The sequence below is a fragment of the Toxorhynchites rutilus genome, chromosome 3, assembly GCF_029784135.1.
Source record: "Toxorhynchites rutilus septentrionalis strain SRP chromosome 3, ASM2978413v1, whole genome shotgun sequence".
NCBI classification, from domain to species: Eukaryota; Metazoa; Arthropoda; class Insecta; order Diptera; family Culicidae; genus Toxorhynchites; species Toxorhynchites rutilus.
Window position 1 is genome coordinate 237,330,551 of NC_073746.1, and position 26,695 is coordinate 237,357,245.

Genomic DNA, 26,695 nt, shown 5'->3' on the forward strand with positions numbered 1-26,695 from the left:
AGCGCCTTTTTTCATTGTTATTATTTTTATTATTTTTAGTAATTGATTTTTTAATACGTACGTTTTTCAACAGCCTGAATTATAAATCAATCGAAAGAAATGGTGTAATTCTTTATGTTTGTGTTTGAAATGAAAAATTAATCTTGCGTCAACTAGAGACTCTGACTCTAGACGGGACTCAAATGTCTACGAAAACTCCGTTGACTCTCTGATTGAAGATCAATGTATATAAAACATACAAGAGCACTACATTTAAATAACAATTGAAAACATTAATCCATCTGATTTTTCCTGGTTTTGAATGAACATTCCTGGTTTCACTGGTTTTCTTGGTTGAGTTTCCACCCTGAATGATAATACACTCATCGACTAATTTAATTCAAGAGATTACAACGTGATTACACAGTGAAAGTAAACTTAAATGAAGTGATTAAAAATAATTTAAAAAAGCGTAGCGTTCAGGATACTTGTCACCGAAAATTATGAATGTTCGGTTTTCTTGGTTTTCGTTTTTTACGTTGATTGGTGCCTAATGCAAATTTTCTATACAATACTGTTCATTCGCCACATTAATTTGATGCAAGGTGCAGCTACTTGATGAGGTTTCCCTCGACACAGATTTCAATGGGCTTGGGGAAATCGGTATTGCGAAATAGATGCTAGCTGCGGGTACTTTTGTACTCGCATTCGTTTCTGCAGACCGGAATGAGTTCCCCAACACAGACTTCAAAACCAAGGAATCTGGCCAAATCGGGATTGCAAATATATGCAATGTGCGGGTACTTTTGTACCCGCAAGCATTTTTACACTCGGGAATATGTGCAGACTTCAAAAGCGGTATAAACACAATGCTTTGGCTCGGTTCTTCAAGACTGCATTGGAAGACATTCCTTGATGTCTTCAGCTAATTGAACTTCAACGTATACCGTTTGGCAAAATTCTGATAACAATTTTCTGCGATAACGTCGATTGAACAATAGGGGAAGTGGGGGCAAAGTGATCTTCTTCTTCTTCTTAAATGGCACTAACGTTCCTAGGGGAACTTCGCCGTCTCAACGTAGCATACTTGCGTCATTTTTATTAGTAATTAGTTGAGATTTCTATGCCGAAAACACGCCTTAAATGCATTCTGAGTGGCAAGCTCTAGAATACGCGTGACCACAGTGCAAGTCGGAGGAAATTTCTTTGACGAAAAAATCCCCCGACCAGAACGGGAATCGAACCCGAACCCCCGGCATAGTAATCACCCTAAGGAATATGCCCATTTCCAGCGTCCACATACCGATTTAATTCCCGTTTCTCGAAGAATATTATAGTTCAACTCATTGTTCTTCAAGATAGCAAACGGCTTTAACTATAAAAAATCAAAATAGCACACTTTTCATCATTAGAAAAAAGGTGAAAAATCGAACTTTTTTTTTTGCTTGGAGGTAAAGTGGGGCAAAGTGGTCACCCGTCCATATCAAGCTAAATGGTATATATTTATGCGTCCTTTTCGTCCAAACTTGTTCAAATCATATTTGTTATAGTAGGTACATGCATGAAAAAAGGTTGGCCTATTCACCTAGAGCATCAATTTAAATTTTCTCTTGCATTTTCTCAAAGCGTAGTAAGAAACACATAACGTTCCGCATGATGAGGCTTGGTTTAGTTGGATTGGCATATTCATCCAAGGTCAAAGCCACAAAATGATCTTCTTCAAGAGCAGAATGTGATGAGGTATATCATCTTTGGTAAACAGAACATTGTAAGTTGTTATTCACCTATGACCACTTTGCCCCCAAACATGAAAATAATTTCTATGCTAATTAATCGCTGAGATTAAACAAAATATCTGTTCACCTCTCCTAGAATATGTGAACAGTCGTCCGAACTGATGATTTGTCCAACATATGAGATTGAATAAACTAAATTTCACGAGGAATTCATTAGATACGATCGAGAGAGTAATTTCTGTTTTTATTTGTATTTTGACATGCGACAGCTCTTCTGAAGTACAGGGTGACTCAAAAGTCATTAAATTCTTCAAACATATAGTGACTATCAATACGGTTTCAATCCTCAATAGTTATACTACCAAACAAGCAGGTGGCCACTTTGCCCCCCCATGACCAATTTGCCCCCACTACCCCTATGCGTTCAACTTACATGTCAAAATCAAAACTGAGTGCTTAAGGTTCAACAAATCAAGCAAATTTGCTGTTCAAGAAGTACGTACACTTGGGAGCTGCAAGTAATTCAGAGAGAAATGTAAGATACATTGATTGTTTAGCCATTCTTTCGTTCACATACTTTGGAAAATGAAATGAATGAAATGACAAGGCATCATGCCATACGACTTTCAACAAAGAAAGTAATGTTTTCACAATACATGAATTGATCTAAATTGGGATTTGTTCGTATCTGAATTCGGAAATTGTTTCATTCAATCACTTGTTTAATCAATAATTTAATCAATCAATCACTCAAATGTCTACTAAGCCAACGGTAGTCCTACATCAACTTCGCGGTTGTATTTTAGGTATAACCTACAATAGTTTTTGCCGTAGGATTACGTTTTTCCGGAACATATTTTTATTTTTACTTTACGATTTTAAAGTTGGTTTCAAAAATTAATAACCTACGTAAGTATTTGTAATGTGTATTAAAAAAATATTAGTTACACCTTATAATTACTGAATTTCATGTATATATTTATTTTGTTGAATAAGAAAATAAAGTCAAGTTTTCTCATTTCATCAACCGCAAAGTTTTTAAATTGGTAAATATTTTGTATGAATAAGAAAATAAACTAGAGATTTTAAAATAAATTTTGCTATGGGGTTCTTTGGTATCACTTCATTCTGGAAAAGGGGTCTCTCGCCCAAAACAGTTTGAGAACCCCTGCTCTAGACAAAAAGTGTCTTCGACAAAGAAAAAAAAACCACCCAAATCCATAGACTTCTTCATAGCTGAATGATTAGAAATATGTGGATGATAATTAAGGTAACCTCTTGAATGGAAGCTCATATCAACCGTTATTGAACAGCATTGAATAATTCTAATTCCATTCGCAACTTTTCAAGTTCTATATAAATTTGGTATTTTTTGTAGAGATCAAACTGATATCCGGTAAATATCCGGTATACGGCCTATCCGGTTAATATTTGTAATCCGGCCGGATACCGGATATTTGAAAAAAAAAATCTTATTTGTTAATAAGATAAATAAAATATAAATAAAATATAAATAAGATAAATAATAACACAAATTTAAACATCATTCCCACGTGATTGAAAATAAGGTGTCATAACTGACATGTTAAAATGTTATTGAAATTTAATTATTATCAACTCATATCATCAAAGTTTTATTCAGTTCCATCGCTTTCGTTTCGTTGAAGACGGCAAAAAGCTATTATTTTCTGAAGATTCGTCTCAAGATATTTTTGTAAGATGATTTTGATTTTAATGATTTTTTATCTGTCTGTTTACGTTTCGAGAACACCTAAATGGTCTGACATGAACCTCGGGTCTAAAAAGGTTGCAATCAGATAATTTTAATTTTCTTCTGAGTAGTTCTCCAGCGTTTAAGTATGTTCTCATACGAAGTAATTTCGGTGTTCTTTATGTACTTTATCGAATATGAAAGCCCAACGCACTTCTCCACCAAGCCTAACAGTTGTTGAGTCTTCAAATTATTGATTTTGTCGCCGATCATAATAATTTCGATTTGTAGTGAAGTAAGTGTACCCCTTCTCAGACCTAAATACAGTTCTAAGTTTGTTCTCAATCTCAATGGAAATAATTGGTTGTTGATTGCATGTAACTCTTACTCTTACTCGGCCAGTATTCGAATTATCTCAATACACTCACAAAAATCTATATAATATATCGCCACTGCGCAAAGCTATTCTTATACTTATTCTAAGCGAAAAATTTAATATGCGTTCAAAAATTTTATTTGAAAATGTGTTTATTTCTTTTTCATATTTAAAACTTTATTTAAACCATGTCACATGCCGTTTCTCTTAATTTGGTATTTGCTAATGAAGAACCGAATATCCGGCTATTCGGCCTCGGCCTAAAACCACTATCCGTTTCATCACTAATTTTTTGTTGTAACAGATACGACGTGGAAAAAAATCCACTGGGAAATTTCACAATTCTGGTAACAAAACATTGACGTACCCCTTGTTACTGGTGTTGCCTTATTTCAAAACTATTTGTACGCACCATTTACATTTGATTCAAGCTGTGCTTCAGTTGTTTACAGTCTTCAGAATGCAACCCGGTGCTGATGTGTAACAAGATTTCTGTACCCTAGTTCTGTACCTGTTGCAATTCCCATCCGAAATTTTGTGGTAAAAGACTGTAAGGACAATCGCCGAATTCAAATCAATAAAACATTTTCTTGAAGCTAATAGGTACCTTGTCGAAATGTGCTTGAGCTCGTTAGTGTAAAATGTGCACATTCTGAGTATATTAAAAAAAAAAACTTGGTACACTCTGACTGAACGGATCAGTGAAAAATGCTGGTCTTCAGTGTGAATGATCGCAAACTGTACTATTTCAGAGTGCGATTTAGGCTGTTTGCGATTTGTGCGACAAATGTTATATACCGTTCTGAATCATATTTCGAACAACATCATATTTCGGACACTTTACAAAATAAAGTGTCCGAAATTTGAATTCAATCTGTCCGAAATTTGATTTAGTGTCCGAAGTTTGATTCTTACTCGCCTCATTTGAAAAGCATTTTATTCGGTGATTTTCTTATGTTTTCAATCAAATAGGTATCAAAGTAGAAAGCTTAAAAGCATATTGAACTAATTTATCAAAAATATCTACCAAATAATACCTGTGCATAAAGTTTAGATCTGTTTTCTGCATCATATGCCTTAAGCGTCCGAAATATGATTCGGAACGGTATGCAGTTCAAAACTAACAACCATTCTCGCTCTAATTTTCATAGCAGAATAGCACATTTTCACTCATAATTGTTAATTGATTGAGAAATATTTCGAAATTGTTCAGTCATAGTGAACCAAGTCTTGAAAAACGCTTCATTTGGATCAGTCAGAGTGGAGCCACCGGCCCAATTCATCTTCGTTCCATTTGCGTTGCCAGTTAACTATGGTATTTTTGCGGACTAAAGAATAAAATTCATTGAAGGCGATTTGACGCTGATAAATATCGCCTTCAATTGCACCTACCTTTGCTAATGAGTCAGCCCTCTTATTACCCGGAATTGAGCAATGTGAAGGGACCCAGACAAATGTAATGACATAACAGCGTCTGGATAAAGCACTCAAAATTTCTCGTATTCTCTCAAGGAAGAACGGCGAGTGCTTTTCCGGCCTCACTGAACGGATAGCTTCGACAGAGCTAAGACTATCCGTTACAATGTAATAGTGTTCAACAGGTCGTGAGGCGACGCTGTCCAGCGCCCAGTGTATCGCTGCCAATTCAGCAATATACACTGAGCAAGGATTCTGAAGACTGTGGGAGGTGCTAAAAAATTCGTTGAACATTCCAAATCCTGTGGACTCATTCATAGAGGACCCATCAGTAAAGTACATATTATCACAATTGATATCCCCATACTTTGCATCGACGATCGTTGGAACGATCCTCGATCGAAGATAATCTGATGTTCCATGGATATCCTGCTTCATGGACAGATCAAAATGCACAGAGGAATTGATGTAGTCAGGAAAACAAACACGGTTGGGAATATACGAAGAAGGATCAACCTGCATGGAGATGAATTCATGATATGGACTCATGAACCCAGATTGAAAATTTAGCTCGATCAGCTGTTCAAAATTTCCGATCACCAATGGGTTCATAACCTTACACCGGATGAGGAACCGAAGAGATAATAAATTGAAGCGATCTTTTAGTGGGAGTACGCCTGCCAAAACCTCGAGACTCATGGTATGCGTTGAGGGCATACATCCCAACGCGATACGGAGACAAAGATACTGAATTCGCTCGAGTTTAATGAGGTGTGTTTTGGCAGCTGACTGAAAACAGAAACTGCCATACTCCATCACTAAGAGAATAGTTGTTCGATACAACATTATAAGATCTTCTGAATGGGCTCCCCACCAGGTGCCGGTAATTGTACGGAGAAAGTTTATTCTTTGTTGACATTTTTTTACTCAGATACCTAATATGGGCCCCCAAGTACATTTGGAGTCGAACCAGACCCCAAGATACTTGAATGACATAGCATGAGTGATCGGTTTACCCAAAAGTTGAAGCTTTGGTTTGGCTGGTTTATACTTCCTAGAAAAAACCACCATCTCTGTTTTCTCCGTGGAGAATTCGATCCATAGCCCAATGGCCCAGGTTGAAAAATTGTTCAATGTATCTTGTAAGGGTTCTTGCAGATCGGATTCGTTTGATCCTACGACAGACACCACTCCATCATCTGCAAGTTGTCTTAGGCTGCAATTTTGTGTAAGGCATTTGTCAATGTCGCTTACGTAGAAGTTGTACAAAAGGGGGCTTAAACATGAGCCCTGGGGGAGGCCCATGGAAAAACACAAAGCAAGTTATATAACATATTATTCAATATAGGCGGCAGACCCCGAGATTGTAATTTGTCTGACAAAACCTCTATTGAAACAGAATCAAAGGCCCCCTTTATGTCCAAGAATACTGAAGCCATTTGTTTTTTTTCGGCGTAAGCCATTTGAATTTCTGAAGAAAGCAACGCAAGACAATCATTCGTCCCCTTGCCCCTGCGGAACCCATATTGTGTATCTGATAGTAGGCCATTCGCTTCAACCCATCGATCAAGGCGAAACAAGATCATTTTCTCCAACAATTTCCGTATACAAGACAGCATTGCTATTGGGCGGTACGAATTGAAGTCGGACGCGGGTTTTCCGGGTTTTTGAATAGCTATAACTCGTACTTGTCTCCAATCATCTGGAACAATGTTATTCTCCAGAAACCGATTGAATAAATTCAACAAGCGATGTTTCGCCACATCAGGGAGGTTTTTCAACAAGTTGAACTTAATTCTATCCGATCCCGGAGCAGAATTGTTACATGAAAGCAGAGCAAGAGAGAATTCTACCATCGAAAACTCGGAATCAAGATCGCACCTATCTTGTGGTATATCTCGAACAATTTTTTGCACAGGAGCGGAATCGGGACAAACCTTTCGTGCAAAATTAAAAATCCATCGACGTGAATATTCCTCGCTTTCATTGGATGAAGAGCGATTTCTCATGTTTCGAGCCACTTTCCATAATTTTTTCATTGACGTTTCTCGTGACAAACCTCCCACGAAATTTCGCCAATAAGCACGTTTTTTCCCTTTGATCAAGTTTTTAAATTGATTTTCAAGGTCCAAATACGTTTGAAAATTCTCAATGGTTCCACGTTTCCGAAAAGCTTTAAATGCATTCAATTTATCTCCATAAAGCTTAGAACACTGGCTATCCCACCATGGATTGGGAGGCCTTCGACGAATAGTGGAACCTGGGATGGGTTTCGTTTGAGCGCGAACCGCGCTGTCATAGATCAAACGAGAAATGAAGTTATACTCCTCCAATGGAGGCAAACCATCTCTGGAATTGATGGCTAGAGTAATCGCGTCCGCATATTTTTTCCAGTCAATGTGTCTTGTGAGGTCATATGCCATGTTTATAGATTCAGAAGAATTCGACCCATTGGTGATAGAAATTTTGATTGGCAAGTGGTCACTACCGTTGGGATCCTGGATTACATTCCACTTGCAATCTAACGATAGTGAATTCGAGCAAAGCGAGAGGTCAAGAGCACTTGGGTTGGCAGGAGGTTTAGGTACACGTGTTGTTTCCCCTTGAACACTGGTCATATTGAAGCTGTTACAAAGGTCATATATCAACGATGAACGATTGTCGTCGTACTGTTCCCCCCAGGCAGTTCCGTGAGAGTTGAAGTCTCCCAAGATCAATCGTGGCTCAGGAAGGAGTGAGCACCTGTCAACAAGTTGCTTGCGGCTAACCGCAGCTCTCGGAGGCCAATACAAGCTGACTATACAGAGGTCTTTGCCTCTGATGTTTGCATGACAAGCAACAGCTTCGATCCCTCCAATGGGTGGAAGGTCAATTCTAAAAAATGAGTGACACTTATTGATCCCCAATAGTACCCCTCCGTATCTGTCATCGCGGTCCAAGCGTATTATATTAAAATCGTGGAAAGAGAGATCATTTTGAAAAGAGAGCCAGGTTTCGGACAGAGCAAAAACTTCACAATTGAGTTTATGAATTAGAAATTTGAATGTATCCAATTCAGGGATAAGACTACGACAATTCCACTGTAAAACAGTGATATCTCCGACCTCTCTATTTAAATTAGACATCAAGAGAGATAATCATTGCAAGGAGGGGCCATGTTTGCATCAATTGCTGCAAAATTGTCTTTAATACTGGAAGCATTGCGGTGACAATGGTTCTGATGGAGTCGGAAACATTAAAACACGTGAAGATTTGATCCACAAGGTCAGATAACTTTATAAATCTCGATTGGGAAGTTGAACTTGACGGAAAAACAGGGACATTTGGGGTTTTTGATGTTCCCTCGAGTGCTGGGTCGTTCGAAGGTGAATCATTCCCACGGAAGCCAGGAGGAACCTGATTTTGCTTGTCCGCTGCACTCGTTTTTTTAGGCAAACTAACAGGGGGTATCACCGGAGGGACTTGTCCTTGAACTTTGGGAGTGGTCACATTTTTGCGCCGGGGATTCCCTTGAGAAATAAACGGCGTGCCCCCGTTAGCTGTATCCGCTTCCATTTCGTCAACTGGCAACGTAGCGAAGACATTATGTGTATTGATTGGTTGTTGTTCTTGAGCCAGTGGAGAAGCGCCCTTCAAAATTTCTGCGAAAGTGCGTTTAGTGCGTTCCCTCAAAGGGCGCTTCTGTTTCTCCCAGCGAGTCTTGTATGTTTCACAAGCTGAGAGCACGTGTGGGGATCCCCCGCAATATGGACACTTATGTTCAGTCGCACTGCAGGATTTCCCCTCATGTTGTTCTCCGCAAGTGGCAAATCGTTCTTTATTGGCACAATAAGCAGCCGTGTGACCAACTGACTTGCACTTTAGACAAGTCATTGGCTTTGGAATAAAAAGTCGCACGGCTAACCTCAATTTATCTACCATCACGTAGTCAGGGAGAGCTGAACCAGCGAAGGAGACTCGAAACGAGTTGGACGGCGTAAATTTAGATTCATTCCCTTCATGGGAGACTGTTCCGAGCTGGCGGCAACCCAAGATCTGAACAGTCGTCGAGGGCAGTTTTTTAAAACGGCCAGTACCTTCACTCGTAATGTATTCGCACGTCAAGCCCGTTTCGGTTATCACACCCTCAATTTCGACTATGTGAGAGGGAATGTAAACCCGATACTCAATTGTAAAATGCTGATCGACAACAATCTTGTTTGCGTCTTTCCGGTCAGTCACGACAACTCGCAATTTGTTTGGTCTAACCTTCGAAATTTCCGAAACGGAGGTATACCTTGCCAGATCTTTCGCGATCTGCATGACTCTCAACGCTTTTCCATTAGGCTTAGGCCTGAAGAAAACAACCCAGGGACCAATTCCGGGCGCATCTTCTGGATAGACCTTCACACGCGGGGTGGGAATAACAGGGGTGGGAGGTGAGGACGGGGATTGAGAGGGATCGGGGACAGTAGGGTGGGAAGGTGAAGGTTGAGAAGGAGCGAGGAGAACAGAGGGAGAAGACGAGGTTGAAGGTAAAGTGGGATCGTTAAGGGCAGATGGGAGATTTGCTAGTTTTTTGGAGGGAGGCTTGGTAGGGTTAGCTGACTCGTCCCCAGAAGAAGTATCTTCCGTATTTGGTACGCGTTTGAGTGACTTTTTTTTATCACTTAGGAGGGAACTAGAGTCAGAGACCTCCATATCCGAAGGTCCCCCACTCTCTGCCATTTTAAAATTTGCACTTATATTCTAAGTATTTTTTGTTTTTTAAACAATATTTCACAATAAAATAATTCACAAAAACAAAAAAAAACTTATAATTAATAAATATTTTCTCTGAGTATATTTAATCTTATTCACCTATGAACGCACTCCAGTGCAGATGAACGGGAGCGCGCTGAAAGCTCGTTGGTGGTGAGAATGTGCTTACGACACCACTACACACAGTCGTCGGTAAAAGCTTACCCGCACTGGCACTGTTGGCACGATGATTCGGTGAAAACTCCAATGTCGGCGAAGCAGCGACAAAATAAAAACCTATCCTTGGTTTTCCGATGATAAAAGCCTCTATCCGCTTTCATTCAGGGTACTCCACTCACTATCCAGATAGCGAAACGAACTCTTCAGCGGCAAAAAAAACAACAATCACGCGGTAACCGATAACGGAACTTAGACGCTACTTTCCTTCGTCTGGTTACTTCGGGCAATCGGTCAAAAAGTCATGTAAGGATTTGATTTTTCTGACAGATTTCACGTAGAGAAGTTCAAACGGGTCTGACAGAATGACGAAAAAACCATCATTTTTCAACATTCACAATACAACGACTTCTTGATGCATATTTTCGACCATATCCAAACGCATAATTTTCGGTTCACCGAATAATTGGGTTACCTTCCGCATTGCAATGATTTCGTTTTGTCACGCGAAACAGAGATTACAGCGCTCACCCTGCTTTCTTCAGATGTCAAGCGCGTGCCTTCATTCGAATTTTGCCGTCTTATCAGTCGTTGAACTTGTTCATCGGGCAGTGTTTCCTGTGTTGAAGCAGAGGTGGTACAGGTCGGACTCGATTATATACAATTTTGGACTCGATTATACAGGGTGCGGCAGCATAAATTCCTTTTTTCAAAACTCAATAAAAACTATTGTATGCATCGGAAAAAAATTATTTATTTTTTATAATGTAGGTACATGTCTAAAGTTTTTATTTACATTGTTTTCAAGATCAAATCTGTTAGGTGACGTCCACCATTCTCCATACATTGCGCAAACCGATTTCTGGCGTTTGTCATGACTCTTGTTAGCATAGCAAGTGTTATGTCGGCAATTTCTTCTTGGATGTTGGTCTTCAAATCTTGTAGGGTTCTTGGACAGTGCACCCGTGGCCGAGTGGTTAGCGTCTCACATTATCATGCCGGGTGTTCGGGTTCGATTCCCGTTCTGGCCGGGGGATTTTTCGTCAAAGAAATTTCCTTCGACTTGCACTGTGGTCATGCGTATTCAAGAGCTTGCCCCTCGGAATACATTCAAGGCGTGTTATTTGGCTTAAGAAATCTCGACCAAGTATTAATAAATGACGCTAGTTAATGCATACGTTGAGACGGCAAAAGTTCCACAAGGAAACGTTAACGCCATTCAAGAAGAAGAAGAAGGGTTCTTGGACGGTTCATATAAACACGGGATTTCAAAAAACCTCATAGAAAAAAATCACAAGGGGACAGATCGGGAGAGCGTGCCGGCCATTCCAAATCGACTCTAATTGAGATAAGGCGCTCTGGAAAATGTTCCCTCAAAACAGCCATCGATGCTCTTGAAGTGTGTGCCGTTGCACCGTCTTGTTGGAACCAAGTGTCCCCCAAATCCAAATTTTCTAGCTGTGGGAAAAAAAAATTGTAGCATGTTTACATACCGGTTCTAATTCACTGTCACTGTAACCTTATTTTCCTCAAAAAACCAGGGACCAATAATCCCAGCTGAGGAAATTGCACACCACACTGTGACTTTGGGTGAATGCAAAGGCTTCTAATGCAATTCTCGAGGGTTGGTGTCAGCCCAGTAGCGCATGTTTTGTTTGTTAACCGACCCACACAAATAAAAATGCGCTTCATCGCTAAAAAAAACAATAGCACCCTCGGGAACGACATCAAGAAGCTCACACACGTTCATCCGAGAATTGAAGTCACGTTCTGAAAGTTCCTGTACTATCGCCATCTTATAGGGATGAAAATGAAGATCGTCACGAAGAATTCTTCTCACAGAACGATCGGACAGTCCAAGGGCAGATGCGTGTTTGCGTGCAGAACGCCGTGGCAATCACAACATTGACGCTCTCACTGCTTCAATGTTCTCAGGTGATCTAACGGACCGAGGGATTCCAGTTCTTCCTTTTGTTGCACTTGCAGTTTGTATGAATGTAGTGACCCATGTAACAATTGATTTGCGGTCTGGGACGGGAGCCAACGCGGCTAAATTAAAGCGATTCCGAAATGCACGCTGTGTTGCAATAACCGAACATGAAAAGTAAACCTCAACGGTAAAGGCACGCTCCTCACTATTCCAACGCATGATGGCGACTGAACCGTGTCGGGACAAAACTTTACAGTATCCCCTCTTGAACGAGCGCTCCGGTATGACATCAACTAACTGAGTGGCGCGCATTTTAAAAAAGGAAGTTATGCTGCCGCACCCTGTATACAGTTTGAAAAAAAAATATTTTTTTTATTTATCAAATATGACTTATTTCCAGAAAATATGTTACCTTTTAATGGTAACATTTAAAAATGTTACCTTTTTTAAGGTGAAATTTAAATGACTTTTATATATAAAATGTACAGTTTAGTAAAAATCGAGATTTTTGAAGATTTTGCTTGAATTTTTACCAGGAATTGTTTATATCGATATTACAGCAAGATTATGTTTCAATATCCTGTACAAAATTTTCTCATTTTGACGTAGGACTACGTCTAACCGGAAGATATAGGGGGTGAAATGGAAATCTAGGCACTGAACAAGTAGGAAAAAATGCAAGATTTGGAACGCTTATAACTCGAGCATTTCTCAATAGATCGCAAAGGTTTTTGCATCAATTGACAGAAAATATATCTACGCGTCTATCATAACGAATAACATTTCATTTTTCTTGAGATAAATAATTGAATAATTGTGAAATATCAAGCATTGTCCAAATACATTATGTGCCTATTTTTGATTGGTCCATTTTGTGCTCCTCAAATCGTACCGACCGAAACGGGCAACCAGAGCAGCAGCGAAATAGAATGAAGCACGATTGGAAAGAAAAAGAAAAAAAATTAACGAAACATTGGTCGCTGTCTCACACATGCGTAATTCTCGAGCCAGCCAGTCAGCTTAAAAATCCCCGCTCCGCTGCCGTAACGATCATTCTTTGTGTGGACACCGACTGGACAACATCGTTGCTGGACTGGCTGGACGGCGAGGGATCGAGTGCCTTTCTCAAGGCAAGAGGGCGGAGGTGGTAGCGCTGGAGTAAAGTAGAGTAGAGTTTTCAAAGGGCCTTTCTCAAGGCTAGAGACGAATGAACTGCAAATACAAAATGCGCGAATCCGCTGAAAAATATCTCATTCTCTTTCAAACCGTAAATCAGTGTGGTTGTATGGCATCGTTTCACATCACATCGCATCAACGGATTGGTGCCGGAGCACCAGTATACCTAATAGCGTTTATAGAATTTCGGCCGCCGGAGTGCTCGAGTTGGCTTGCAAAGCTGCTCACGACAATAAGAAAACCCGCCTACAGAACAGAGCACATTCGGTTCGATGGCAACAACTAGTTTCAGCGAGTGGCAAACGCAATCTCAAAACGGCAGCAGGTAGAAGAAGGAAAAAGTTTGTTTATACTGACTGTTTTGGTGGCAAAACCAGCCACCGTAAAACACGGCGCTTTTCAGGGCCATTAAACCTTTCGAAGAAGAGTTATTAAAAGTTTTTACCAATACCAATGCATTCTAAAGTTACATAATATGACATATAATATAAACTGATTTATTTTGTTTATGCTTGTTCTTGAATTTATTGGTTTGGGGTCTTTTAAATTGATCATTCAGTTTTCATAAACCCATGCATGGTTTCCGAATTAAAAGTGGCTTCAAATTACAACACATTGTATGCAGGATGGCATTAACGAATTTTCTCGGTAGCAAGAACTGCTTTCTTTGGTTGATAACTGATGTTGAAAATTGACTGACGTTACATCTGCATTGTATAGAAACATAACTAAGGAGCAACATGATAAGCTATGTATTTCCTGCTGCTCTGTTCTTATTTGAAAGGACTTTAATCCGAAGGTCATCCGTCCCTGTATTTACTGTTGGTTTTTCAGAATGCTTATAGCTCGTTTATTTCTCTTATTTTTGGAGAGTTCGTCTCCAAAACATCAGTTCTTTTTCATTTTTATTTACTTTGTTTGCGGAGACTACAAATCTTACAATTCATTCGTCTCCGAAACCACAGTTTAAGGTACGGTAATGTGCTCAATAGTGAAATATATGATACTGAATGATGACCACCTATGCATTCCCTATCACAGCCATCATTTTGATTGTACGATATGTGCATACGCCAAAAGATGCCCGGCGTTGAACATTTAATAAGTACAAAGCCTTCAGAAAAAAATCAAGAATCAACTATGAAATAGTGAGAAAAAATTGAGAAAGTTTGTAAAAAAAAGCAAAAACACAACACAAATGGTTCTTTTCAGAAACCCCAACATGTTCATAAAGAGTAAACAGTAAACTAATCCATTTTGCAGGTAGATAGGTGGGTATTCACGTAGGAGAAGAAAATAAAACAATATATTTAAAAAATATATTTAGCAAAAGCTGTCCCCTTTGTATAGTCCTACGTCACTCCGGTTATGTCCACGACATTACCCACCCGTCTTTTTAACTGAAAGCAACAGAATCGTCTTCTGTAGCGTACTTTTTAATGTAGAGCCAGTTTGAGGCAACAGAGTCCGAAAAAAAAAGTTCTGTAACTCTGTTATTGTTCAAATTCGAATATATGCGTAGAATGACTTTTTTTTCATCAAATATTATCCTCTATCACCTCCTGAATGAATTCGGGGTTTTTTATATGAGAAAGGTATTTTATGAATTTAAGGGGATGAATCGAAAATTAAATTCTTCTCTTATTTTCAAAAAACATAAAAAATTATGCTTAAAAAACGATTAAAAATAAGTTTATTTTTGACTCGATTATACACAGTGAAAATAATTCCGAAACTGTATACATTCGAGTCCACGCTGTAATCCGCTCCCCTCATCATGCCCAGCAGTGTTTCCACATTTCAATCTGCACCAGAGGGTTTAAAAATCTTTCTCATCTGTACTTTTTTTTTCCAAAAATCTGTATCGTTGTGGAAAAAAACATATTTTATTAGAATGAAAAAATAGTCATTCATTTATTATAAATACTACATTTACATTTGTAAGTCATTCGTGTATTTGAAGATGCATATACACAGCTATCATGTTTAATCAAATCTTTTGATCTCACAATAGCGTTCATCGTATCGTTGTTGATCCGATTACGAAGCTTATTTTTGCTCTGATTATATTCAAGAAAACAAAATCCAAGGACTGAGGCGTATTGAGAACGTCACAAACAAGGCATCGGACCGTCAATTCTTTTATGGCATAAAATTTTTGTCCACCAATCCTGCACATTTTCGTTTTCTGAAACTGTGATTTCCTTACGGAGTAATTTTACCTTTAGGGTACGGAATTCATTCTCCAGATCTTGTATGTTCCCATCGTAGAACCCTGGAAACGTTTCTAACACTACGAAATTCGTCCTTATGAAACTGATCAACTATAACTAATTGTAAATGCTTTTATGATCAGCTGTACCAAGCGATACTGCGGCGTAAAAGTAATCATGTACCTTAATGTTGTTTTGTTCAAATGTAAGAAATTTCACAAACAGAAAAAATCTGTACCAATCTGTACTTTTTGACGGAAATCTGTATCCTGTACCGTACAGAATCTGTACCGAATGTAACGATAAAATCTGTACCTTTCCAGATAAATCTGAACGTGTGGCAACACTGATGCCCAGCATCGTCATACTCTTGGAACAGTGCAGAGTTTAGCGACAAAAGGGGAGAAAACATGAAAGCATTTTGTTATAAATCGTAGATATCATGTTAGAAGGCGATAAACACTTCTGTCGACATCTTCCTCACCACTTTGCGCAGAACAGCCCACTTTCCTCCTTAGATTCAGGCCAGGTTCTTCCGGGATGACGGGTGATATAATTTAATGTTCTCTATTTTCTAAATTTTTCCTGCTGGACCTCGTGGACAGCGTATGTCGAGTTTTGTGGGAGCACCTGAGTGCCACGCCATTTAATAAATTCAATCGAGTGGAAGTGTTAACGAACAAAAAATTATTAATCTTGCTTAGCGTGGAAAACTAGGAACACTCGGTAGGAGAACTCGACCTGTTCGGGATGGGTGTTGTTTATTTATGGAATGATCGTGATAGCTTTCATGTTTTATTACATGCAAGGGCAGAGAAACGGGTTAACTTTAATGGTAATTTAATATATATTGAGGATGATACCGATGGCTTTATTGAGTTGTTTCTCCTGATGCACGTTATATATCAAACGTTCCATTTTTATATGCCTGGATCGCCAACGTAAAGGCCGAGAACGCGGACAGGGAAAGGTAATGGACGAACGAGTGTTCTCTAAATTTTGCGATAAGTAATGACAGGGGGAGTGCAGTGGAAATAAATGTCTAATTAGCTCATTGAAGAATGTCGTTTTATTGCTGGTAATAATAATTTTACTTTGGAATCCAGTAAGAATGTTGCTTTTGCAACAGTTATCTGTTTTCATGATATCATTGAAGAAATTAAAATAATTTTTTCAACCAATTAATATCTTCAATAAAAAATACCGACACATACGTATTTACGATTAACATACATATTTACGTTCAGTTATGAAATAATCGATCTCACTAGTTCATGTTGTGCTCACTATCATCAATCGTTTATTGCATTACTCCCTAGCGCGTAGCAATTCTCCCATAAGCTGCTTTCTGCGCTAAAACTCGCAAATCCATTATTCCAATAGATATTGCATTCGAACGTATTGCAATGCAGGTCACAACAAAATACAAAATACGGCCATTGACTCCTGGAGAATAAGTAAATGCACTGTTTACGTCTCTTGACCTTGGCCTACATCTAGCGTTCGCTTTACTTTGACAGCCATGTTTTAGTACAACGTTCTCCCGACAGACACAACAACGCGAGAGGCGTATTTTGAGAGGATTTACTTTGATTTCATCGCGGATCGATTTATTCACTTCCTCAAGAGGATGTATTTTTTTTTCGTAGGTAAATGTCTTCTCAACAGGCAAAACCATCACAAATTTGTAGGCATAAATCAAATGAATTTCTTTCCAATGTTTTCATTAGTTAGAAGGTTAAATTTCCTATGCGTAACACTTATTGATTTATTACTCCGCATGGCACAGAGATTATTTCTATTTATGGCAACGATTGCGTGTTCCACTTGTCAACATTGGCAAAAAATTGATGGATTCCCACATTACGACGGCACATATTCTTCACCATATTCTAAATCGAAGCATTCTCCAGAGCGATGATTGGCTCGTTTCCGATGGCAAAATAATCCCAATCGCACTAGGAAATCCGCAAATATTCATCCATCAATCGCCCCAAACCTACCTTTCGCAGCTGGAGGGCATACACTCGCGGCTGACGGCGATGTCTGGCGTAGCTGAGGGCGGCCAAACTGCCCCCAATGAGGCAGATATATTTCACCGACGGATGGAGGAACCACTTTCGGCTGGAATTGGCACTGAAATTTCGCACCATCGCGGTCAAATTCGGCCCGATCCGGGAGCACCGTACGAATTTGTTTGTGTAAATCGCCATTTTTATCTAGGTACTAAAAAACGGATGGGTGTGTGAATTTGACGTTTCGTTTTACGGGAGAGAAGCAGTGTGCGAGAGAGAGTGGGAGCCTGCGAGAAATGACAACAGAGAGCAGACAAACCGAGCGCTACGGTCTTGAATGATTTTGCCTCTCTACAAGAACCACGTGGGGTTCAGTGATGCCAGAGCCGATACCATTTATTTGAATTAAGTTTGCTGAGAAGTCGAATATGGAACGTTGAGATTTGATGAATCACCGCGCTTCGAATAATAAAGAGGAAATGAGGGTAAGACGTACATGTTAAGAAGAACCTCAATTATATCTTTGGAAACTCATGTTTTCCAAAACTTAAAAGCAGTTTCTTACAGTTCAATATACTGGTTTTCGAAATAATTGGCCAAATGTTTCATAAAAATTTGTTTTTCCATGTTTTTTACTGAAATAAAACAAGCCGAAAAGTACAACATTTTCATCGATGCGGGTATAATGGACATGTAGTGGGGGGAATATGGACAGGTTGTAATATATGAAGCGTAGAAGTTTATCGCTCGCGAGAGGATAAACTTTTCCGGGGGCGCTGGCTCTTTGGGGCGCCAAAATCCAAGAATTTTCAATTGCATTTTGTTCGCCGTATTATATTCCATCTTCTAATTTACATCCATCATGAGTAGTTACTTCTGTCCGTTCATTAAATCAATACCTCTCTTTGAATTTCGCAAAATTGAAACACCCAATTCGCGTTGACGGTGGAATGGTGTCGCATCTGTATACGACATTAGTTCGTATGAGGCCAACTATTCTCTATCAGATAAGTCTGCTCTAAGGCAGTTTTAAATTGCTAAAATTTGTATGAAATTTTTTTCTTAGCGTTATTTACCTACTAGATGTACGTTGTTCTTACCCTAATTTAAACTATTTTTTATGAATTTTTAGATATTCTCACCAAAACTTACCATTATAATGAAAAAAATTCTTTAGACACAATTTTTGTATGATCTTTTTTCACTACTTGCAAGCAAAAGTGATTTTCATTTACATAGAGTACTTATTTGATTTGGGAAAAATAATTCTCATTCATAATTTTTAGTTTAGAAGTGTGTTCATTTCTTCTGCAAACCATTATTGTCATGCCTACTCCCCCAATCCGTCATACGAAGCTCAATGCCGTCAACGCGGATTGCGTTGTTTTACAGTTATTGCTTGAGGGCGGGTCCCTGTCTGAAAGGTCGAAAAATAATGAACTTTCGTGATTTTTTTTTTCGGATGTTATGAATAAAGTGAAGTATTTTAGTTATTGTTTAAGGTATGTTTCAAGATGCATTTTCCATTTTTTGAGTGCACGAATAATGATTATTACGCTGTTGAAGGCAGTATGCGTAGATGCTGTTTAAAAATCGGTACATTATTGGTGGTATCGGTTCAGAAGCAACGGGGTGTCGCGGACGAATTTCAATGAATATTTTAAAACCTAAAGCGTCACATAGGGGCTGAACATGGCAGAACAGCGGCTATTATGTTAAAAGTGAGTTATCTTTCATGAAAAATCGGTGTTTGAAAGCTTATCAAAAATCGGCTATGTAACGCTTTAGCTAATCCATTTTTACATGTTGAAAAAAAATTCAGCCAAATCGGTCGAATACACCCTGAGATATCGATACCACCAACTGAAGAAATATGGTATCGAGAAAAAAAATTCGTTACTATATTCCTTGAGATGACCTTATACTTTTGGCTGTAACTTTCCAACGAAATCTAATATCGAAAAATTCTTTTATGACAACCTTTCTGAGGGCATAAGCTTCCCAAAAATGCAAAAAAAAAATCTATTTTTTCTGCTTTCCAGACCCTTTAAGCTGCATTATTAGAACGCATACTGTGCATACAGTTTGAACATCGTGGAGAAGCGGCAGAAGCGGCCAAAGATAGGAAAAGCTACGCTGAGGGCGACTGACCCTCAGCGTAGCAAGTATTATGCAGCGTAGAAAGTATTATGCAGCGTTATTGGACAAACTGAACGACGAAATGAAGTAAAAACGTATGGCAAAGAACAAAGCTCTGTACTATCACGACAACGTACCGTCTCATACGTCCTTAGAAGCGATGGTCAAGTTGGACTAATTAATTATTTTCCAGACTTGGCCCCCAGACTTATTTTCCAGACTTGGCTTCCAAACCTCAAGCGGTGGCTCCAGAGAAAGAGATTTAAATCGAATGAGGAAGTCATCGCAGAAATTTAGGCATATATTGAAGACTTAGACTACAGAAAGGGAATCGAACTGTTAGAAACTTGCTATACCAAGTGTATTGCCCTCGAAGGAAACTATGTTGAGGAATAAATACATCGATTATTTTTTTCATAAAAAATCCCTGGATTTTCAGCCCATGTAGTAGCATCAGATTTTTCATTTATACTGAGAGACAAACTAACATCTATGAGCATGGATCAATTGGAGCAGGTTGTGTCAAATTTCGGACGGCAGTATTATTCAGATGTTAAAACAAAGCAGCTTATATCAGAGGTGGATGTGTTCAACACGCTGATGAAGGACCTATTCTCTGACCTGAGCTCTTCGATGCCTTCGGGCATCTTGAACATTATTCTCAGATATTCTCTTGAAGCATTTTTTTCTAACATCGAGACGGCGCTACGAATTTTACTGACGCTTCCAGTTACAGTGGCATCGTGCGAACGCAGTTTCAGCAAGCTTAAATTGATTAAAAATTATCTGCGTTCTAAAATGAACCAAGCCCCACTCAATGGCTTGGTAATTCATTAAATCGACATTCACTAAGACCTTGATTTAGGACCATTTGATTTTTGGATCATTTTGCTTCAGCTAAAGCACGCAAGGCAAAAATTTGACTACAGCATAATCAAAACTGATATGGTATTTCTAGCCATCTAAATACGAATAAACTGAAATCAGAAACTATATATAATCGAGTTCGCCCTGTATATATCATTATCCCCATAGAATCGAATGTTTATTTTTGGCTTTCAAAAGCGGTGGAAAGAGATCTGCATGGTGGGGTACGATTTCGAGTTTGAGTCACTGTATTTCGCCCAACAGCATTTTAATTGCAAACATTGTCTGGTCTTTTTCTTCTATTATATTCTGTTATTCTTGAGTCCCGTTCTTCAAAAGTGTTCAGAAGGGACTGTTGTCCTAAGCAATCAACGAAGTTTTCAACTGCGATTTTTTTGCGCTATTGTTGTTATAAATCGGATTATTAACAAAGTTATACAAATGAGTAGTCTACCAACGTTTGAGCCTCGCGCACGATTCGGTAGACATAGATTATTGGAAACCAATATATGAACAGGTTTTATAGGGTCTACGGTGGAAACGGGATTCAAGCCCGGGATAGCCCGGGTGGATTACTCGTAAACTATCTTATTATCAGATGGTTGATGAGGTGTTTTTGTACTGCAACAGGTCTCGGAGTAAGACTCTAGTGGAAACTTTAAGATATCGGGATAAATTCCCGAACAGTCAAGGATCTTCTCGGGTTGGAAATTTGCTTGCCTTGGGATAATTTTTGACGTAGGGCCACGTCTTTCATTTCTATACTGGGGTGTAAGTTCAATGTTTCGGAAATGAAAGCGTTACGCCGGAGCAACAAGATTTTGAGCGATAATACCTCCTAAACAACTGAACGAAATGGTATGATAAACACTTCATTCGAGGTTTAAGATAAAATGTCTACGCGTTATATGCTTGCTACTTTTTGATCCAAAAACATGTTTCAAATTGCTTTCAAAACAGGCTATTGAAATCACACCAATCGGTATATAAGCAAGCGCCGCTCGGAAATCCACTCAGTTGTGATTGCGCAACGATTGAGGTACGATCGCTGGAATGAATGGATAGATCCATAGTTGCGGGTACTTTTGTAATCGCTTGCATTTTCGCAAACCGGAATGTGTTTTCCCAATACAGATTCCTAACACGGTCTACAATAGCGGGTACAAATGCAACGCTTTGGCTCGGTTTTTCAAGACTGCATTGGAAGATATCCCTTTGCGACTGAACTCGTGAATTGTTTCATTCATTCACTAGTTTAATCAATTACTTAATCAATACGCACAAAAGATAGCTCTGCGCAGCGGCGATATCGTAGCCAATGAGGAACATCCGAGTTGCAATTATTGATAATTGGAGGAACACAAATGATTACTAAACCAACGGCAGTCCTACGTCAACCTTGCGGTTATATCATAGGTATAACCCATCCATAGTTTTTTTTCTCAGTTTTCACCTATTCTGTGATGTTCTTTTGATAGTCAATTCATGTCTGCAACAAAACCAGTCCGTTTTATTGTATATTGGTTTTTCTTGTCTTTTTTTAAATCATAAAATTATCTTAAAGATAAATCGTCCAGCTCAAACCTTCGTAGCGGTATGAGGTGGGTCCATCATCATTTGTTTAAAAAAAGCTATTGTCCCATCGTTTTTTTACCAAGTAATATGAGAAGGTCACCCAAAGCCACTCACTGAATTATACCGAAACGTTCGTTTTTTTAGGAAAAAATGTGTCTACAGAGGTCAATACATTGTTCACCAACTCGGATATCATCAGGAGGAAGGAGGTCCAGGAGGCGTTCGACAATATTTGGTATGATGGCACTGTATTTAAGTTGCATTTGGCTCTCCGACCATCCTAGTGAAAGTCATCCAAAATTATATTTCGAATAGAATGTTCTAGGTTTCATATTACAGCGTCCGTTACAACAGGTTCAACGTTGGCGCCGCGGTCTTAATGTGAGCTGTGTCGGTTCAATCCTCTGATGTCTCCGACCTCACGGGTAGTGGCGAATTGTCTCTGTTTGCAGACAATACAAAGATTTACAAAGTTCGAGTGGAACTCACTATTGGAGGGTCTGGATGTCCTGTACAAATGTTTTAACAACATACGACAACATAAAGACCATTAGACCATTAACTCACTCGGAATTAACTAGACGGGACCATTGTATATTATTGGGTTGGGGAGTAAGTTCGTAGCGTAGCTTTTATTTAAAAAAATAATTATATCAATAAGTTAATCAAATATACATTCGCCGCAGTTCAATGTTTCCGCAAATTCACGAATGGTTTGGCGACCGTTCTTCTTCAAAAGAGATTTGAGACCTTCTTCATCGATTTCAGAAGGGGCGTGTCATCAACGTCAAAGTTGCCATTTTTGAACTTTGCAAACCATGCTGTAAACCTTCTCCATACACGTCGCAAATGTCCCAGGCAGCTTTTTGATCTCGATGAAAAGCAAAGAAGCGCAGGTGTCGAAAATGTTGATTTTTATCTCCTGTGTATTCCATTTCTAAGCCTCAAAACTATTAAAAAAATTAAATAACTCAAAAATACAATTAGCATTGTTTTGTAGAACAGAAAGAGCATTATCGAATGAATACTTACCCTTTGCCAAACAGCAAACAAATCGTTGTAAAATAGACGAATTTCATGCCAACTCGGCTGGCCGTTGGCAGCACCATCTCAGATAGCAGTGAAACGTTGTGGGTGTAAAGACATGTGTCATTTAAGCAACTTTGCATACTTGAAATATTCGAAAAATAATTGAACTACTTTTTGGAAAAAGCCAAATTTTTTTCTTAATTTTCTACAAAAATTTTTAATTTAAAAACTATGATACCTACAAAATTCTTGTTAAAGGATGAAACGTAGGAAATTGTCACAAAAAAATGCCAAAAATTTTTTGGAAAAGAATTTCGCTGAAGTCATTTTAAAAATTAAAATTCATTTTTCTCAAAAACGTATTTTTTTTTAAATTTCCAAAAATATATATATGAATAGCCCTTACAATTTCCAACAAGTCGTCCATACTTTAGAAGATGAGCACATTTATAGGGAAGAAGTTTTTCGAACAACAACTTTTTCATGTTTTCTTAGAAAAAAAATACAACTTATCCTAATTTTGTTTAAAGTCAAGATAGCGATATAGTGTATTCGACAAAGTTTTAGACCTTGTTAAAATATAAACTTTTGTCGAATACATGAACTTTCTATCTTTTATAGTTTTTGGAATATAAGTCATTTTTGTATGAAGACTCCTGAAAAAAATAATATCTTGCTCGTAACATTTTTGTGTGTAAATTCTCACGTTTGACATGTTTCTAAATAGAGAAAAGTGAGCAGAGCATGCAAATTGCGATAATTTATACATAAAAATGTTACGAATTAAACATTAATAGTATTTTTCCAAAGAAAAAACAGTTGTTGTTCGAAAAACTTTTTCCTATAAATGTTCCCATCGTCCGATTTTTCAGAATTTTCAAAGCATGTTTTCAAGAAAAAATGAATTTTAATTTTCAAAATAATTTTTTTCAATGAAATTTTTTTCCAAAATATTCTTTGATAAGTTTTTTTGAAAAGCTCAGTAATTTCCTACATTTAATTGTCTAACCAACTTTTTGTAAATCTTATAATTTTTAAATTAAGATTTTTCGAAAAAAAGTTGAAAAAACTCAAAATTACAAAAAAACCTAAAAAAAATCTATCAGACCTACAAAATTTTAGTCGAAGAATGGAATGTAGGGAATTATTTTGGTTTTAATGAAAAATTATCAAAGAATTTTTTGGAAAAAAAATTCATTGGAAAAAAATATTATGAAATTTAAAATTCATTTTTATCGAAAACATATGCTCCTAAAATTCTGAAAAATATAGATATAAATAGCCCTTGAAATTTCCAACAAGTTTTTTTACATGGAAAAAGTTTTTCGAACAACAACTTTTTCATTTTTTTTTTGAAAAAAATATAGGCGGTTGTTTCCAAGATACGACCGCATTGTTGACGTAGAACTACGCTGTTATTTTATATAAGTCGCTCGTTTATACCTTCGGATATTATTATATAATGCTGTGAAATTTTAGAAAAAACTGCATAGCTGAATAATCTCTGAAATGGTTTTTTCATTGTTGAATCAGTTGACGATAATTGATTGATGATTCATTCTTGCCCTCGCAGAACAATACACTAGCTGATCTTATGTCGCAATTTATTTCATGTCAATGCACTGAAAATTTACTTCGAACGCTGTTCTGGTGGCCTTTTTCGCAATTGACATAGACTCGGCTACAGTCGATTATATACATGTTGCACAGCACCATTATTCCACATCTCATAACTACATCAATATATCTTTGGCACCGCATGGAAACGACAACAATGACAACACTTGCACGTATCAAATATCATTCTACATGTTATTTAGTATTGCCTCAATGAAATCGCACCTCTAGGCATCGTTCGTAGAACGTAAACCAAGCGCCAAAAAGCCATATATTGGTGGCTTGAAACTACTAGGAATTTAAACACTTCTCATCATTTTGCGCTATTCTCAAAAGAAACGCTTCTGTTAATATGACTGACCTCGAAAAAAGTTGCAATACCTTCTCATGCTCGTGATAAGCACAGCTGTCACCCTTAGTGGAGGAAGTTTTGCTACTGGCAAGCGAAACCTAATCACGTACAAAATTCCAGAACGACATTTCCTTTTTTCTTGGTGACTAAACAAGCAAAATAAACTCTTTTTGTTAATATCACCAACCTCGAAAACAGTAGCATTGTTTCATTATGATTAAGTTAGCGCAAATGCAATCCTAGTTGAAGGCAGTTTTGCGACTGGCACGCGAACCCGAATAAATTATAACATTCCAGTACGACATTCAAGATGCCTGGTATTCCCCAAATAATTTTTTGGCGCACAACCTTAACGCCTGCTTCGCCATAACGTCAGTTTTATGCATTGATGCAATGTCAAAGGCACCAACGAAGCCCTGCTTGGAAAAAGACTGAATTATGTCACACAGCTTATACTCTGCTGTAACACCCATCGATGCGAATTCGCTGATGAGTTTGTCAAGAGCGACCACCTTCACCACCAGCGGGGGGAGATTTTGGTAGCTGCCTGGTTAACTGTGTTTACATTTTCGACCGACGCGCCGAAGTCGCCTACTTCGCTGTTCGATACGGTGTCACACTCACGAAGACTCGGTTCAGTGCGAGCGCTTTTCGTTGCACCAGCATCGCGTGCATCATTAGATGATGCTTTCCTCGAAATTGTATTGCCCCTGGCAATGCGTTCGTTTCTTGCAGGCCTCGAACCTGCCTTCCTCTACTTCTTACTCATCACACATTACGTGAAGCGTCTGATTTATGACGCGGAAAGAAAAACACACGATACGAATAACGCGATAAACGAACTGAAAAAACCACACGACGATATCCAAGTTGGATTACCACTGGTGGGGTCCAATCATAGATCGAAGCGCAACGAAAGCAAGGTGATCTGGATTGCTCAACAGTCCGATGCCGAATAAAAGTTTGCCTCAGCGAGATCTACTGTTTATACTATAGGCAAGTGTTCCCCTTCATTCTTCTTCTTTTCCTTTGTTCACGGAGACTTGAAATCCTATGATTTCTCCTTCGGTGCTCGTTATTGACAGCTCTGTTCGGGAAAGCACACAAACGGACAGAACAAATGTATGGGAAAATGTAAACGCTTAAAGTTTTCATAAATTTTAACCATTTACAAACCAGGGGATTCGAATGTATAGCATATTAAACAAATCTTAGAGAATTTCCGATTCGTTTAGTATGTAAATCGCCAAAATCCGTTCGCGGCAAAAATAGTTATTAACGTTAACTTTATTTCATAAAAACGTGACCTGTTTTCTAATTTGGCAACCTTAATGAAAGACGTAGTTCTACGTCAAAAAACACTATTAATGTTTAATTCGTAACATTTTCATGTATAAATTATCGCAATTTGCATGCTCTGCTCACTTTTCTCTATTTAGAAACATGTCAAGAACATGTCAAACGTGAGAATTTACACACAAAAATGTTACGAGCAAAACATTATTTTTTTCAGGAGTCTTCATACTGACTTATATTCCAAAAACTATAAAAGATAGAAAGTTGATGTCTTCGACAAAAGTTTATATTTTAAGGTCTGAAACTTTGTCGAATACACTATATCGCTATCTTGACTTTAAACAAAATTAAAATAAGTTGTATTATTTTCAA

General features: G+C 38.3%; 1 protein-coding gene across 6 annotated transcripts in view; it reads right to left on the bottom strand.

The window, feature by feature from the left end:
* LOC129775573 (calcium uptake protein 3, mitochondrial) overlaps positions 1 to 17,663 on the bottom strand; it is a 164,432-nt gene extending 146,769 nt beyond the window's left edge. For all 6 annotated transcript variants that reach the window (XR_008742984.1, XR_008742982.1, XR_008742983.1 and 3 more), the window contains exon 1: positions 17,437 to 17,663. Coding sequence is in view for 1 of the 6 variants with exons in the window: in XM_055780454.1 (XP_055636429.1) it covers positions 17,437 to 17,646 (210 nt within the window). In the remaining 5 variants the exon portion in view is untranslated. The remainder of the gene's footprint in view (positions 1 to 17,436) is intronic.
* Between the last annotated feature and the right edge of the window lie 9,032 nt (positions 17,664 to 26,695).